Source organism: Suncus etruscus, chromosome 3 (genome assembly GCF_024139225.1).
Source record: "Suncus etruscus isolate mSunEtr1 chromosome 3, mSunEtr1.pri.cur, whole genome shotgun sequence".
NCBI lineage: Eukaryota > Metazoa > Chordata > Mammalia > Eulipotyphla > Soricidae > Suncus > Suncus etruscus.
Window position 1 is genome coordinate 67,174,997 of NC_064850.1, and position 16,754 is coordinate 67,191,750.

Here is a 16,754-nt window from a genome sequence, read left to right on the forward strand (position 1 = left end):
TTCCTGCAATTCAATGGCTTGAAGACAAGGTGTGCAGAGAAATAGTCTAATAACTTAAAAATAATTTGTTGGTCACACCCAGCAATACTCAGGGATTACTTCTAGCTTTTCACTTAGGAATCACTCCTGGTGGGACTCTATGGGAAACTGAGGATCCACCCCAGATGCATGTGCAAGGAAAGTACTTAGTATGACTGTGCAATGTATGGCTCCAGGTATTTCTATCTCAAAGAGGTAAGAATGCCCTGGGTTGGTTGCCCAGTGCTGCCATGCCTCTGTGTAACATTCAGAAACAGAATGAACAGAGCTCACCGGTGGAGAAAGAATGGTAAAACAGTCATAAGACAACAATCTACTTTAATGTTTGGTTTGGAAAAAAAGGGCAACTGCCATCTTTACAGAGACCAGAGGCATCGACCCACTTCTGATGCTGACCCTGGTGGCTTTGTTTTGGAACTGTTCCCTGCTGATACTCATTTACTTGGTGATCTCATTCCATTTCATGGCTTAAAGTACAAAAGCAAAAACCTACTGCTCAGGTTCTGATTGCTCATCGCATCTTTTTTCTTGACTACTTGTGCCCCCTAGTGATCAATTAAATTATACAACAGAATTGGAAGAGGAAAGTTGGTTCTGGAGGAAATTGGGATGGGGGTGAGGGTGGGGGAGGAATGCAGTAGCTAAAACTCTGTATTTAACAAAAAGCAGGTCCGCCAAAGGTTCGGGTGAATAAAGGTGGCAAGAGCCATCACCTATGTGTGAGTCTGTCAGCAGGAGCTAATATTCTCTAGCAGTGATGGCTAACCTTTTTGAGCCCGAATGTTCAAACTGCTGTACAATGCCCGGTCCTCCCAATGGCCAGTCCGGCCAGGTGAGCTGCAAAGCAGACACAGTACACTAGCATCCCGCTGCGCTGCATATCTTAATCGCGGACCCCTTCCCGCGTGCCAGCTGCAAGGCCTTCTCGTGCTACCACTGGCATGTGTGCCATAGGTTTGCCATCGAGGCTCTAGGGTCACTGCTAGGAAAGAAAGCATACCTGAACAGGAAGGTGGAACAGACATCTTATTCATACTAAGAGTTTTTTCCCCTCTTGCTTTTTTCCTTAGCAAGTAAAGGGGCTTATTAAGACTTTTAGAGACTGTTACATATTTAATGTAACTAAACAGACATGCCTTAAACTAGTGGTCTTCAAACTACGACCCGCGGGCCACATACTGTATTTGTTCACATTTTGTTTCTTCACTTCAAAATAAGATATATGCAGTGTACATAGAAATTTGTTCATAATCTTTGTTTTTACTATAGTTAGGCCCTCCAATGGTCTGAGGGACAGTGAACTGGTCCCGTTTAAAAAGTTTAAGAACCACTGCAACATTTGTCAAGGGGCTGCAAAAACATAGAATTATATAGATATTCTTGAGCAGATACACTTGATAAAACTCAAACAGAATATTTAAGATTGTAAATTATATCTCAGTTAAAAATAGATATGCTAGAGTTTTAGGAAGAGTTAAATTTATTATTTTTGTTCCATTTGTTTTGGGCCAGTGACAGTGCTCAGGGGTTACTTCTGGCTCTGCACCCAGGAAATAACTCCTGACAAGGAGGGGATATCAGATGAGAAGTGTGGATAAAACACAGGCCCTCTGCATGCAAGGCAAGTGCCTTATCTACTGTACATTCTCTCTGCCCCCATGAAGAGTTAGCTTTAAAATTAGATTTCACTCATCCCATGTCATAGAAATTGATATAGTTTCCTTGTTTAAGCTTTAAAAAATTTTTTTTTTGTTGGTATTTTTGGGTCACACCCGGCAGCGCTCAGGGGTTACTCCTGGCTCTATGCTCAGAAATCACTCCTGGCAGGCTCAGGGGACCATATGGGAATACCAGGATTCAAACTGCTGACTTCTGCATGCAAAGCAAACACCTTACCTCCATGCTATCTCTTCAACCCTAAGTTTTAAAATTTTTTTTAAACTTCATTTATTGATTGATTGATTGATTGATTGGTTTGGGGGCCACACCCTGCTGTGCTCAGGGATTACTCCTGGCTTTGTGCTCAGAAATTGCCTGTGGCAGGCTGGGGGACCATATGGAATGCTGGACCCGGGTCAGCCTCATGCAAGGCAAACGCCCTACCGCTGTGCTATCTCTCTGGTCCCAGAAATTGGTATAGTTTCAATAGCTGAATGCAAAACCAAGGCAAGAACTAACTTCTCTTGCTGCTAAGTCTCCAATGCCATTTTGACAGAAGGCCCTTCCCTTTGGCAGCTCTCTCTGCTGCAGACTTGAGTGAACTCTGCTGTCTGAGGGCATAACATGGGGCAGAGGAGAGAAGATGATGAAAAGATATTACTGATACTCTTGAAGCAGAAGAATAGAGATTTCCACTCAATGCAAGTAGTTTAGACACAATGCACTGTTCATTGTTCTCTGAGATTCATACAGTGAAAACCTCAAGTGATTTGGTGAATGAACTATTTATCAGCATGACAAATATATTTCATGATAAACCTTAACAATCTGCTTTCCCTCGCCTTTGAAACATTTCCTATAATTTTAAGTCAATAGTTGTAAAATAAAATTGTCTCAAAAGCACTGCATCCAGAACATCTTTGTTTTCCTTACTTGAAGCCCTTGGCCAGTATTTTTCCATGTCAAGTAGTTTAGAAAGTAGACACAAAGATTCACAAGCAAAAGACATTCCACAATAACAAATCTTTTCTTATTATAATTTCTTTTATGGATTTAAATGGCCTCTCCTCCTCTCTTATAATCCATTTCAAGACTTTGTAATCTATTATTGAGATTTCCTCTTTATTTTAGTTTATAACTCCCCAAAATAATTGCCTGTCTCCAAAATCCTGCCCAGCCTCCTTAATTCAGTTGTTCCCATGTCTGCATAATTGCTCTTATGCTCATGTGTACACACACACACACACACACACACACACACACATGCACAAGTACAAATGTGTGCATGAAAACACCATTCCAAGGAAACTCTCTGTACTATTTCCATATGACTGCTCATTCTTGTGAAGAAACCCTCATCTCAACCAGGGGCAAGCAATTCTGCTGTCAACACAAGAAATGACAGGCAATGCTTCCAGCAGGTCACCATTGACTTCTGGATATTGACTAAAATCAAGGCAGTTTAATGATTAATATAGTGTTTCTACTGTATCTGATAATATGGTATTTTGGCTGCTGATTTTCACATTGGAGTATGTTTATCCTAAAAAAAAAAAACTACTTCCATGCTACTATCTAGAAGGCAACAAATGCCAGGTCTTCAGGAGTCACAGTTACAAAAGAACCAGGTATTCAACATTATAAAACATTATAAAAACTTTTGGACTGTCCTCACATGTATGTCCATTTCTGCTTAGATAAACAGTAACACTCTCCACATCACTTCCAAAGTGCTTCATCTAATGTAATAACATATATAGAGAAAAAATACAGGTACTATAACTAAACTGCATTAGAGATGGCCACAGAACATCATAGAAAACTGACCCAATGATGTGCGCACTGTATAGGAAACTGTATAGAATACTATAAGAAAAACAATACCACTAACACTTGCTTCAGCTCCAAACTTGCCCCTCAACCAAATCTGCATTGGGTCCACCTTTTCTTCTACTATAACTGTGAACATAGGAGCAAACCTGAGTTCAAAGGAAAGGGCCTCACTAGCTTGTCACTTACCCATGTTTCTTTTCCTTCTTCTGTGCCACCAGTCTCATCATCCTAAAAAGGACAGAGAGTGAAAAACAAGAGGATCACAGTTACAGATATCCTTGAAACCAACAAGGTTAGCTTCCATCAATGCTTCACCCTGACATTTCAAATAGAAAAATGAGAAGTGACTGGCAGGTGGGGCTCTGCTACTGCTGCTTTTAACAGCTGCCAGAGGCAGAGCATTAAGGAATGTCCCTTGTATTAAAAAATAAAAAAATAAATAAAATTAGATGAACCATAGGGGAAAAAGGATAATGTGATAAGAGACTATTTCCTCAATGGCTATCCGTATCTGGTCCCAATATAATGAAATGCTTTCATCTAACCAACAGTTCTAGATAAAAATTATTTAGATAAAAGATCATCACTGTTTTATTCCTTGTCTCTCACTACAGTGAGGCAATAAAAACCCTGGATCACTTCACTATTGGCCTCTTGGTTTTTTTGTTTGTTTTTGAGTCACATCCAGTGGTGATCAGGGGTTACTCCTGGCTCTGAGATGAGAAATAACTCCTGGGGTGGGGGGTGGAGTGATAGCACAGTGATAGAGCATTTGCCTTGCATGAAGCCAATCCAGGACCAATCCAGAAGGTTGGAATCCCAGCATCCCATATGTTCCCCCAAGCCAGGAACGATCTGGGTGTATAGCCAGGAGTAACCCCTGAGCATCACTGGCCCAAAGCCAAATTTAATTAATTAATTAATCAATAATTCCTGGGGGGGGCGGAGTGATAGCACAGCAGTAGGGCATTTGCCTTGCAAGTGGCCAAACCTGAGATGGACCCAGGTTAGATTCCTGGCATCCCACATGGTTCCCTGAGCCTCCCAGAAGCAATTTCTGAGTGTAGAACCAGGAGTGACCCTTGAGTACCACTGTGTGTGGCCCAAAACCTTAAATAAATTTAAAAAAGAAGAAAAGAAGTAACTCCTGGCAGACTTGGGAGCCCATATGGGATTCTGAAAATCGAACCCAGGTCCATCCTGGGTTGGCTGTATACAAGGCAAATGTTCTACTGCTATGCTATCTCTCCAGCCCTGACCACTGTTTTTTAAAATTCCAGTAAGGTCTGAGTGAGAAAATTACAGAACAAGAGAATGAGTTAAAGTACTGAGTGTGCTGTAATGAAGAAGCATAGCTGCATGTCTGTATTTTTATTTTTTGCATTATTTGTTCTGTTTTTCCTGCAAAAGTAAAATCAAGTCAAATGAATTTATGTTACTTGCAGATTTCAAGTTCCTTAAAATCTTTGCAGTATTGTCATACTAAATTATTTAGTTAGAACATCTGCTTTTATGGGGGGGGGGGGAATGTAGATGAGTACTAAGATGTACTGATAAATTTGATAAATTTATTTACTGTTTACCTAGTTGTGTAAATGTCCAGCTTTTTTCATTCTTTATCAGTTTTTACTGAGTGCCTATTATGTGCCTAACACTGTTCCAGGACTGGGCATCCAGGAGGAACATACCCAAGAAAACCCCAAATCAATCAAGCAAGCAAGCAAACAACTAGTTTATAAAATCACCCCATGTATCTCTAATCCCAGGTGAATGAGTCTAAATCAGATTCGCACATGAAATAATCCAAATCAGGTTGAGAGTGAAACACATATAGTCTGAGAGTCTTCTACTTCGTATCTCCACCTTGCTGCCTGCCACAACTGCTATTTTTATTGAATACAGAGACCACCCCTGGGTGGGACAGTAAGGACAGTGTAAGGACAGATAGCTCAGGCTATCCTGGGCTAGTCCCATCTATGTTTACAAGTAAGACAATCTCTTTTTTGGGGTAAATCCAAATTGTAAACAAACATACAAAGGAACCAGGAATGATCTTTGTTTTAGATAAAATAAGGTGTAACCTAACACTAGTTGAGGCTTCTTTTCCTCAGTAATATTACTTTTTTTTTCTTTTGGGTTTTTGGATCATACATAGCGATGTTCAGAGATCACACCTGTCTTTATACTAGGAATGCTTAAGAGGTGCTTGGCAGATCATATGAGATGCCAGGGAATCAAACCTGGATCAGCTGTAATGCAAGGTAAGTGTCTTAACAGCTGTATTATCACTCCAGCCCCAGATGGAAGAAATAAAACCTGCCTGTCCCTAAATCCCCGTTTTTTTTTATGCCACACCTGGTGGTGCTCAGGACTTATTCCTAGCTCTGCACTCAGGGATCACTCCTGGCAGGCCTGGTATGCCAGGGAGCAAACCTGTGTCAGCTTCATGTGAGGCAAACACCCTAACTGCTGTATTATATTGTTCTAGCCTAAGTAATATTTTTAACAACCTGTAAGAGCCATGAAAGCACATAGCTCTTCTTTTACTAGAAATGTTCAACTCCATTGAAAGGATGGTGGCCAAGTACTTACATCCGTTATCCAAATGCCTGTGCCTCTTCGCCGTTCCTTGGGCCGTCTCCTCTCTCGAGTGGATAGTCTATTGGAAGACTGGTCATCCATGCCTGCTTCTTCACCCTCTGGTCAAAAATAAGATAAAGAATGGGAGTGCGTGAGAAACTGGACTGCATGCACTAGAAAGGGCCTATATTTTCTGGAATGCTACATACCAGTTTTGTCCATGTCCTTGGTGACTGCAGCTTCTGTGGTGGTGTCTGAATTCTCAGAATCAGGGGCCGAATATCTGCTTGTCCGTAGATGGGAGCTGGTGAAGAGGGAGGGTCTTGAGGCAGAAGGAGACACTGGTGTTGTGGGTTTGTTGGCCTGAGCTGAACACCTCAGGCGACGATAGACAGGCTGGAAATTAGCCATAGGATGAGACATAAGAAGTCAGGTCCAATCAAAGGATAAGGACAGGAGGTTTATGAAAAATGAACCTTGTAGGACTAGGGTTTGGCTCAATTGGTAGAGTACAAGTCTTCCATATGCAAGGTCTTGGGTTTGATTCCTGGCACCATGTAAACTCTAAACACTACCAAGATTGCCTCCTCCCCAATGAGTAAAAATGAAGAACTGGGGCCCGGAGAGATAGCACAGCGGTGTTTGCCTTGAAAGCAGCCAATCCAGGACCAAAAGGTGGTTGGTTCGTATCCCGGTGTCCCATATGGTCCCCTATGCCTGCCAGGAGCTATTTCTAAGCAGACAGCCAGGAGTAACCCCTGAGCAACGCCGGGTGTGGCCCAAAAACCAAAAAAAAAAAAAAAAAAGAACTAATGGGGGCCGGAGATAGCACAGTGTTAGGGCGTTTGCCTTGCATGTGGCTGACCTAGGATGGACCTGGGTTCGATTACTGGCATCCCATCTGGTCCCCTGATCTTGCCAGGAGCAATTTCTGAAGCAAAGAGCCAAGAGTAACCCAAGTGCCACTGAGTGTGGTCTACCCTCCAATTAAGAACTAAAACAGGCCGGAGAGATAGCACAGCGGTATTTGCCTTGCAAGCAGCCGATCCAGGACCAAAGGTGGTTGGTTCGAATCCCGGTGTCCCACATGGTCCCCCGTGCCTGCCAGGAGCTATTTCTGAGCAGATAGCCAGGAGTAACCCCTGAGCACCGCCGGGTGTGGCCCAAAAACCAAAAAAAAAAAACAAAACAAAACAAAAAAAAAAACTAAAACAAGGATCAGAGAAATGGTACAGAGGTTAAGGCAATTGCTTTGTATGTGGCTGCACTGCTCTGAAGAAATGGTTCAAATCCTGGCATTGCATATAGTTCCTGAGCACCACCAGATACACCCATCCTTCAGTAAAAATTAAATTAAATTAAATTAAAGTCTGGAGAGAGATTATAAGAAGCAAGGCACTTACATTGCATGAAACTTATCCCAGTTAGAATCCCCAGCACCACATATGGTCCTCTGAGCATTACCAAGGGTCATTAATGAGCATAGCCAGGAGTGACCCTCAAAACCCAAGTTAATAAGTGAGAAGAAATGGGATTTTCCTTTAGCAAGAGTAAAGGAAAAGGTAGCAGATAATCAATAAATAGCTACTGAGCTGGATTAAAGTTCATCAGCTGAAAGAAATTGCCTCTGGATTCCTGTTCAGAAAATACCATCATGCTGCGAGCTGCTTGGGAAATCATTCCTAACTGACCTAAGGGCACTGGGTAGTACCTTGCTGGTAAAAAATTTATTTTATTTTAGAATGAAAATATGAAGAATGTTGACCTTTCTAAGATGGAGAACTAAAAGAAAATGTTTACAAAGGCAAACAAAAACTGCAGAAATGTGTTGTTTTACATGAGAAGACCAAACTGCAGCATTCTATTAATTCCTGAAAATGCTCCATAACCAGGCTTATAGACATGTTCTAAAAACTACCATTTTCCCCCTTTCAATTTTGTCCTCGAAATTCCCCCCATCCAAGTTAGAATGGAAAAGGCTATCTGACAACAATAAGTTTGAATTTTGTTTAATATAGTTGCAGAGACAGAGAAATTTCTACCTCACATAAAATAATATATTTCAAAACATAACAAATAAACATCTTAATGTCTGGTGTCAGACAGAACTTGGTTCAAATTCTAGCTACAACAACTTAAAATCTTGGTAACCTCAAATGTTAACATGCTTGAGCTTCAACTTCTTAGATGTAATAACGGGAAAATATCTTCCTTAGTGAAAAGGGGGGGTTCAGTGAGACAATGTATACCAGGGGCTTAGAACAGTCCCTGATACTAAGTATTCAATGAATAATAGCTGAGAGAAGGACCATCACAATCCCTGTTCATTTCTATCACCTAGGAAGGAAACTCCTTCTGCCTAGAATGCTAAGGACTGTGAAATTTATCATTCTAATGGGGAACCTGCTGAGAGTGACAGGAGTGGTGCCGAGCCCCACACAGGCATGACAACAGATAATTGGATAAGTGGTATAATTGGAACCATCCAAGGTAAACCAGGAGTGACGTTCACCCCTTGACAAGGAGCTCTTAACAGAAATGAAACAAACAAGCCGAGGTGCCCATCCCAACAGTGACATCTTGTGGTGTGGGGCGAAGGGGTGCTCTGTAAATATGTAGGTTTGCTGAAATCCCTGATACCTAAAAGAGCAAACTGTGGAGCTGGGCCACTTGAAACCAGTTATCTGGTCATGTCTGAGCATCCATTTCTTTATTTGGGGTTTTCAGGGGCCTGAGCTATGCTCAGGGAACCAGGGGCCACTCTGTGCTACATAGGCTAGACAACTCAGTTAGTGGGCTGCTGAGGCAGTGGTTGGTGCCCAGGAACATTTATAAACCAAAATAAATAAATAAATAAATAAATAAATAAATAAATAAATAAATAAATAAATAAATTCTGGTGGAGGTGCAAGAAATTTGTATGCCTGAAGCTTCAACATTAACACGATCACAAACCACATTATTTGATAATAAATTCTTCTATAAAAGAAAATGAAAATCAGGGCTGGAAGTATAGTGGGTAAAAGGCTTGCTTTGCATGTGACCAACTCAAATCTCCGGCACCCCATTTTGTTCCCCAAGCCCATCAGGAGTGATTCCTAAGCACAGAGCCAGGAATAAGCCTTGAGCACAGTCAGATGTGGCCCAAAAACAACTGCCACTGCCTAGAAGTGATCCCTGGTGAGCATGTGCTTCCCCACAGCCCAGATTGGTCATCACAACACCGACAATGAAGATAATACAAAATAATACAAAAAGAAAAGTAAAAAAAAAGACAATCTATTAAAAATTAAATCAATATTTTAAAATCTAGTTTACTAAACTTATTGCAATCATTGAATAATATATATTTATCAATCATATCATTATGTTGTATACCTAAAACAAATAATGTCAATTAAATCTTAATAAAACTGAAGTGTGGGACTAGAGTGACAGACAGTGAAAAGGGCATTTGCTTTAAATGTGGTCAACTCAGATTTAATCCTGGCATCTCATGGTCCAGAGAGCACAATGAGTGCAGAGCCAGGAATAACCCAAGAGTATTTGGGTATGGCCCCCAAACCAAAAACCAGAACGAAATAACCAGGGTAAGGGAAAAGCATTAGTTAAATCCCCAGGGGGTAAGAAGTAATGATTAAAGACTAGCATCTTTTAAATTCTTGAAGTCATACAAGTTTGCCAACTGACATCAAATGTTTTTCTATGGGTTGATTACTATAAAATAGCAAAGTGAGAGGTTTTCCACATTAATGAGTCTGTTTTACTATAAACTGTACAAGTCCACAGAGTGAGCTCACCTCTTCATCCACACTCCCATCCCTGGTCTTCGGGGCCTCCTCGGGCTCAGGGGCAGAGGCCTCATGCTTCTCAGTTTTCTCTTCAGGCTCTTCACTGCCCGAAGGCTGCTGGCTTGACTGTTCCTGAGCCTGGCGTTCTGCCCTTGACCGGCTGAAAGTTCTTTCCGCTTCTTGAAGGTCTGTCAGGGTTACTCCCTGAGAAAATATCACAAGTTCAGTGAAGTGTCGCTCTGATCATAGACTAAAACTTAATGAAAGAACAGAAATCCCTAAAAGATCTAATAACATCAAACATCAAAAAAGGTGCCCCCAAAATGCATGAGGCCATTTCAGAGCATGTGTGATTAAAATATATACCCTGACAAGCAAAGATCTAACTGCACCTGTGACTAGCTCCATTTCAAACATGCTATTTGAGTTTTGCAAATGGAAGTTTCAAAAACTAGATCAACATCTACATTTTCCTAGTGCTAATGCACTTTTTGTTTTGTTTTGTTTTTTGTTTTTGGGTCACACCCAGCAGCGCTCAAGGGTTACTCCTGGCTCTGTGCTCAGAAATTGCTCCTGGCAGGCTCAGGGGACCATATGGGATGCTGAGATTCGAACCACAGACCTTCTGCATGCAAGGCAAATGCCTTACCTCCATGCTATCTCTCTGGCCCTGCTAATGCACTTCTTATGAATCAACAGTTCATAACATCTTTATTTGCAAGCACCTCTGCTCTCCTAGAAGCAGAAAGAATCTACAGATTCTTTCAATAGCGGACAATGGATAAATGTTAACTACAGAAGAAAAACCTGGCTCAAATAAAGTGAATATTCAGAGCCAGGCTACACTAACCAACCAGATCGCACAACCCAAAATTAGCTCTTCCTTTAACATCATTTCTCAAGTAACTTTAGGAATCACACAGAGACAATTAGTGGTGTCCCCTCAGGCTCAGAGAAGCAGCATAATTGAAGAAAGGCAAAAAATATACAGACATCTGTAGAATAGAGCAAGGAGTTAGGGAGAGAATGAGCTGATTCTCATTCAAGAAGTTTCACATTCAAGCCTTCAGAAGAAAAAAGACACTTCAAAGCTAAAATGTAGTAAACAGCACTGCAGCCACAAGCAGCTTTTATTTACTTGCTCTTCTTTAATGTACTTGCTTATTCTCCTACTAAAGAACTTCTAAATGTCTTTAAGTACAGGAATGACAGACAAATCAAGTGCTTTCATAGTCAAGATTTTAGTGGTGGGGAAAAAAGAGGTGAACTAGAGGTGACAGAGGAACAGTGATGGAGGGTCTGGGCACTCTGGTGATGGTGAAGCAGCAACTTCATACACTGGGGAAAGGGGATCAGGAAAGAGAAACATTCCACCATTGTCACTATGTTATCTATATGTATGTTATATATGTTAACTATATGTAGAGATATATATATATTTTTAAGGGTTTTTACATTTTAGGTTTTGGGACACACCCTGCCAACAGTACTCAGGTCTTAATCCTGGCCCTGATCTGTGCTCAGGAATCACTCCTTTAGTGAGTGTATTGCTGGGGATCTAACCACAACAAGTACCTACTCACTATACTAGCAATTTATCCCTAAAGATTTTTTTCTTTTGTTTTTTTCTTGGTTTTTGGGTCACACCCGGCAGCACTCAGGGGTTACTCCTGGCTCTGTGCTCAGAAATCACCCCTGGCAGGCACAGGGGACCATATGGGATGCCAGGATTCGAACCCCTGTCCTTCTGCATGAAAGGCAAACACCTTACCTCCATGCTATCTCTCCGGCCCCTAAAGTTTTTTTTAATCTAGTGGCAACAGTATAAGAAAACAGATCCGTATAATGAGAATGTAAATAAGAGGATAAAAATGGAAAATCCAGCAAATTCTACTTCAGGATATATACACAAAATCCTAAAAGCATGACCTTAAAAAGATAATTGTACACAATGTTCATAGCAGCATTATTCACAGTAGCCAAAGGTGGAAGCAGTTCAACTGCCAAATCAGGTGAAAGGATCAATAAAATATAATGATAAGATACAATAATATAATATAACATAATAAGATAATAAGATATAGAGTCATCTGTACCTAAAAAATGGCATACTTCTAGTGCTGTGATTTTGGGCAGTTTCTGTGTGAAATTATACAAACCCAGTGAGTGTGATGACACAGACCTAAACAGCACAGCTACCCAATCATACTGCCAGCACTGTCAAGGATATCTGGGGTGTATGACTGTAAACACAATACTAAGCCTCACTGCTTCTGAGAACCTCAAGCTCAGTGACACAGGAAATTGTAAACTCTACACAACAGTATGGTCAATGTCAACATTCTTCAACCTGTTTTACATCTGTGGGCCAGGGAACACAGAAGAAATATTTGATGGGCAGGCTGATAGCAAAGGCAGAAACAATTCACTAGCCCTTCAATATTGTAGCATTCAAATCATGGAGCTGTGTGACTTGGTTAGGAAAATTTTGTATACAAAAATGTTTATTTTGGGACCAAATCCAGTAGTACTCAGAATTTACTCCTCGCTCTGTGCTCAGAGATGACTCCTGATGGGCCTTGGGGGACCATATGAGGTACTGGAAAGTAAACCTAGATCAGCTGCATATAAGTCAAGTGCCCTCCCTGCTATAATTATCTCTCTACCCCCAATTAGGGGAAATTTTTAGTGAACTCCAGGAAATTCTAGACCACAGGTTAAGCAACAGTGGTCTATATAACCAGTAAATTATGCCCAGAGATGACAATGAATTTGTGGTTTTGGTTACTGTGATTAATGCTACTATGAACAACTGTGTACAAGCTTTCTTGTAGGTAAGTCTTCATTTCTTCTGAAACTATATAGCAAATAGTGGCTGTATGAGACCACACACTGTTTTGATGAAATACCAAACTTTTCTTTGGATAATTAAGATGTAGTCTCTTAGGGAATGGAGAGATAACATAGGAGGTAAGGCACTTTCCTTGCATGTGACCAATCCCATACTCCATATGGTTCCCTGAGTACCATGAGTACCTGAGTACCTGAGTGATCTCTGAGCATAGAGGCAAGAGAAAGCCCTAAGTACAGCAAGCTGAGTGTCCTCCACCCCAAGAAAGATGTGGTCCTTCAAACACAAATGGAATATGAGATGAATTAGCTCTGAACCAAGAGGAATAGAAATGAGAATGAATGGAGCTAAGGAGACATTCATTTGACTCTAAGCTGAACAAGATTTAACATAGGTGACAGCTTTTATTACATTGTTTGTATAAGAAACTCACTACCTGCTTTTAAGTGGAAGGCAGACATATGGGCACCAAAAGAGTTTTCACTCACTTGAGTAGACCTTCGAGTCTGCCGAGCTTGTCTAGAGCGTGCTTTCCGCAAAGATTCTGCTTCCTCATCCCGGACGGGTGTCAGATAGGACCTGCAGGGACACAAATGCAGCACTCAGTGTGAAATCTTTGCTGCATCTATTTAAATAACAAGATGTTTTATCAAACTGAAGTGTTACAACATTGTGTTACTAAGAATGAACTTAGTTAAAACAGGAGACCACAGTAATAGTCCCCCTCTGTCTAGGATAGAATAACACTGAGACTCCAGATATTTTAATATTTTCATAGGTTTTGATCAACTTGTCTATAAAACAAAGGTAATTTTACCATCTCTATCCAAATCTTTGACCTCAAATATGCTCTTGAAGTCATAAAGTCTTCAGTTATAGATCTATGGTCCTGTTACTCTTCTAAGTTTCCTTCCTTCCCAATAGCTATCCACATATGCTTCAAAATCAATATAAAAGAAGGTCTCTTTGGTCTCTCTGAAATGTGCTTACACAGAGGATACAGCCTCAGGAAAAACAAGTTTATTTATCAGATCATTAGATGCTTGTTAATTAATGACAACTGCATTATTTTTAAATTGTTGCACTGAATGCAACAAACATTTTTAGAATTTGATTACCCAATTTGAAGCTTTTTTGGGGGGGGCCACACCCATTTGACGCTCAGGGGCTACTCCTGGCTGTGCACTCAGAAATTGCCCCTGGCTTGGGGGGACCATATGGGACGCCGGGGGATCGAACCATGGTCCGTCCTACGCTAGCGCTTGCAAGGCAGACACCCTACCTCTAGCACCATCTTCCCGGCCCCGAAGCTAATTATTTAAGCTCTTTTCTCTTCATTCCTTTATAAAATGAAAGTCTCCTTAGAGTTATTTCAAAAGTTAATTTCCAACTGGTAATTCCATGTAAAAAACAAAAAAAAACAAAAACCAAAACAAACTGTTCTCTTAGTACTCTAGGGAAAACAATTTTGTTCTCTCTTTGGAAGTTGTAGTCATTTCTCTTATCTCCTCCTACTTAGTTTTATTAAAACTGTAGTTTTATTTTACTCAACTAGTTCTCTGTACATTCTGCTTTCATAGGTTTTCTACATGTTTCACAATGAAAACTTCCTTCCACCTAGCATTAAGCTACTCTGGCTATATGGATTTACAGAGAAATATTTTTGTCTAACAGTGAGAGGAATTAGTAGATAAAAATATCATGTAGTAGAATAGTCCTCATATTTCACTGACATGTCCCAAGACTGCCATAACCAATCCCTTATCCTAGGGAAGAATGACTTAAATCTCCAGAGATTGTCATCAACAACTATAAACTATCATAAACTCAACAGTGACATAAAGTGAGTGCTACAGTCTGTTTCAAGAGTATCTAGTTCTATACATCTGTGGGTCCTATCAGGCAAGTTTTAGTTCCCATTTTCCTTGCCATGTGAAAGAGAATGAGATGAACTATGTAGCAGAGTAGAAAGAACAAATATAGGGATTCTAATTCCACTCAGTCATTTGACTTCGATTGACAAAATCATGTATCTCTAGAGTTTATTTTTTTCATTTATAAAACAAAAGAGTAAATCTATATATATATATGGAAGTAAAAACAGATTTTATTTGGAGGTACTGAGAAAGGGGAGAGAGAGGATAAGAAAGGGGAGAGTAATGCACTCAAGAAACTGCCAGCTTCTTCAAAGGAAAAGAGAGCCCCAGAGTTAAAGTAGAAAAGTCCATTTGTAAGGAGGGGAGATGCCAGAGACATGTATGTGCAGATACCACGTGTTTAGGCTTGCAGACTTGACACATGTGCTTAAGTCTATAGTTCTGAAGTCCCGTCTGGTTTTAATCCAACCATAGTCAATCCATATTTATGCAGATTTGGGACAATTGGCCATTAAGTATTCTTTACTTAGGGAAGGGCACGCCTGGTGGTATTCAGAGGTTACTCCTGGCTCTATGCTCAGGGTTCACTCCTGGTGGTACTCTAGGAACATATGGGATGCCAGGGATAAAACCTGGGCTGGCCGCATACAAGGCAAACACCCTACACACTGTAATATTGCTTAGCCTCCAAGCCACTAAGTATTCTTAATAAAGTATCTACTTTTTGGTTTTAGTCAAATCCTAAATTTCCTTTATTCCATAGGTCACTTTCCTTGGCACAGTTCTACAGAATTCTGTATAATATGACAAAGTTATACACCTGCACAGTCTAATATTAGTAGTCATTGTGGGTCTTGTGTACTTAAATATGCCTAGTGCAAGGGTTAGAGAGATAGCTCAAAGGCTTGAGTATATGCTTCGCACACAAAAGTCCTGGGTACAAGAAGCCTGGGTTTGATTTGTGGCACTATACATTTCCCAAGCACCATGGGGAGTGACCTCAGGAGCAGCCTCTGAGTACCACAATGTGTGGTCCAAATCCCTCTCCTCCCCAAAAATGTGGCCAAACCAGTAAGGACATTGTAATTTTTTAATTTAATTTTTAATTATTTTATATTTATGTAGTCATAAACAGAGACCAGCTATCATATTAGACAGCATCAGCCCTGAAACCAAATATCACTATTATAAGATAAAACTTTGTCTTTAAGCCCCAAAACCAGATCCAGCTAATATAAAACTTAGCCAAATTTTGTCAAGAATACAGTAAACCAAGTTTATAAACAATTCAATTTATTTTCTTCTCAGAGATCAACACTCTTCTCTGCTTCTTGAAGGCATTATCAGTGAATTTGCATTTTCCCATGTGGCACCTCTGACTTGCATGAGGCAACGGTGGGGCCCCCACCTTTGCGATATTTATAGACACGGCAAATCAGAACAAGCCGAGCAGCACACTTCAAGATTACTTTTCTCCTAATCACAGCATCTCTATGCTGCTGTCCCCACATCCCTCACCCGTCCCACCTTACTCTTCCTCTGTCCTTTTGACAAAGAGAGCTCCAAGAAAACCGTCCGTTACCTCCTTGTGCAGGCCTGCATAGCAGAATGAAGGTCAAGAGATGTGTGGAGACGAATAGCAAGAAAGGTAAGTGGCTGCTGGGAAAGACTGCAGTCTCAGCACCCGGTCTCCCTTGGAAACTAGAAAGGCTTACACTGCCACTGCTATCCAGCAAGCCACAGGCAAAGCTTGTAATTTGCTAAGGAGCTGCTACTAAGGAGGAGGAGAAGGAAGGGGAGGAGAATCGGGAGGAAGGCAAAATCTTGGGGCTCGACAGGACCAGTGCTGAAAATCAGTCCCAAAATACCATTAGATGCATATTTTATACACTGTACCAAACCGATCAATACAATATCTCATTTCACAGAGGAGGGGGAGGATTTCTCCTTCATGTGAAAGAAAAGAGAGCCAGAGAGATACAGCACTTTTGTTTTTGGATATTATTTCATATGCCCTTGGACTTTCCTAATTGCTGTGGCCATCCAACTGAGCTGTAAATACTGCTTTACTCTGGGCTCAAGCCTTGCCAACTGGCAATGTCAACCAACCATCATGAAGAGAGA

The 16,754-nt window shown here is 40.8% G+C and overlaps 1 protein-coding gene across 2 annotated transcripts in view; it reads right to left on the reverse strand.

Moving 5' to 3' along the window:
• Nucleotides 1-16,754, reverse strand: part of PPP1R12B (protein phosphatase 1 regulatory subunit 12B) — a 254,079-nt gene that overhangs the window by 96,779 nt on the left and 140,546 nt on the right. For both annotated transcript variants that reach the window (XM_049770622.1, XM_049770621.1), the window contains 5 exons: nt 13,242-13,332; nt 9,912-10,106; nt 6,321-6,507; nt 6,124-6,230; nt 3,718-3,759 (listed from right to left, as the gene is read on the reverse strand). In XM_049770622.1, coding sequence (XP_049626579.1) covers nt 3,718-3,759; nt 6,124-6,230; nt 6,321-6,507; nt 9,912-10,106; nt 13,242-13,332 — 622 coding nt within the window. The remainder of the gene's footprint in view (nt 1-3,717; nt 3,760-6,123; nt 6,231-6,320; nt 6,508-9,911; nt 10,107-13,241; nt 13,333-16,754) is intronic.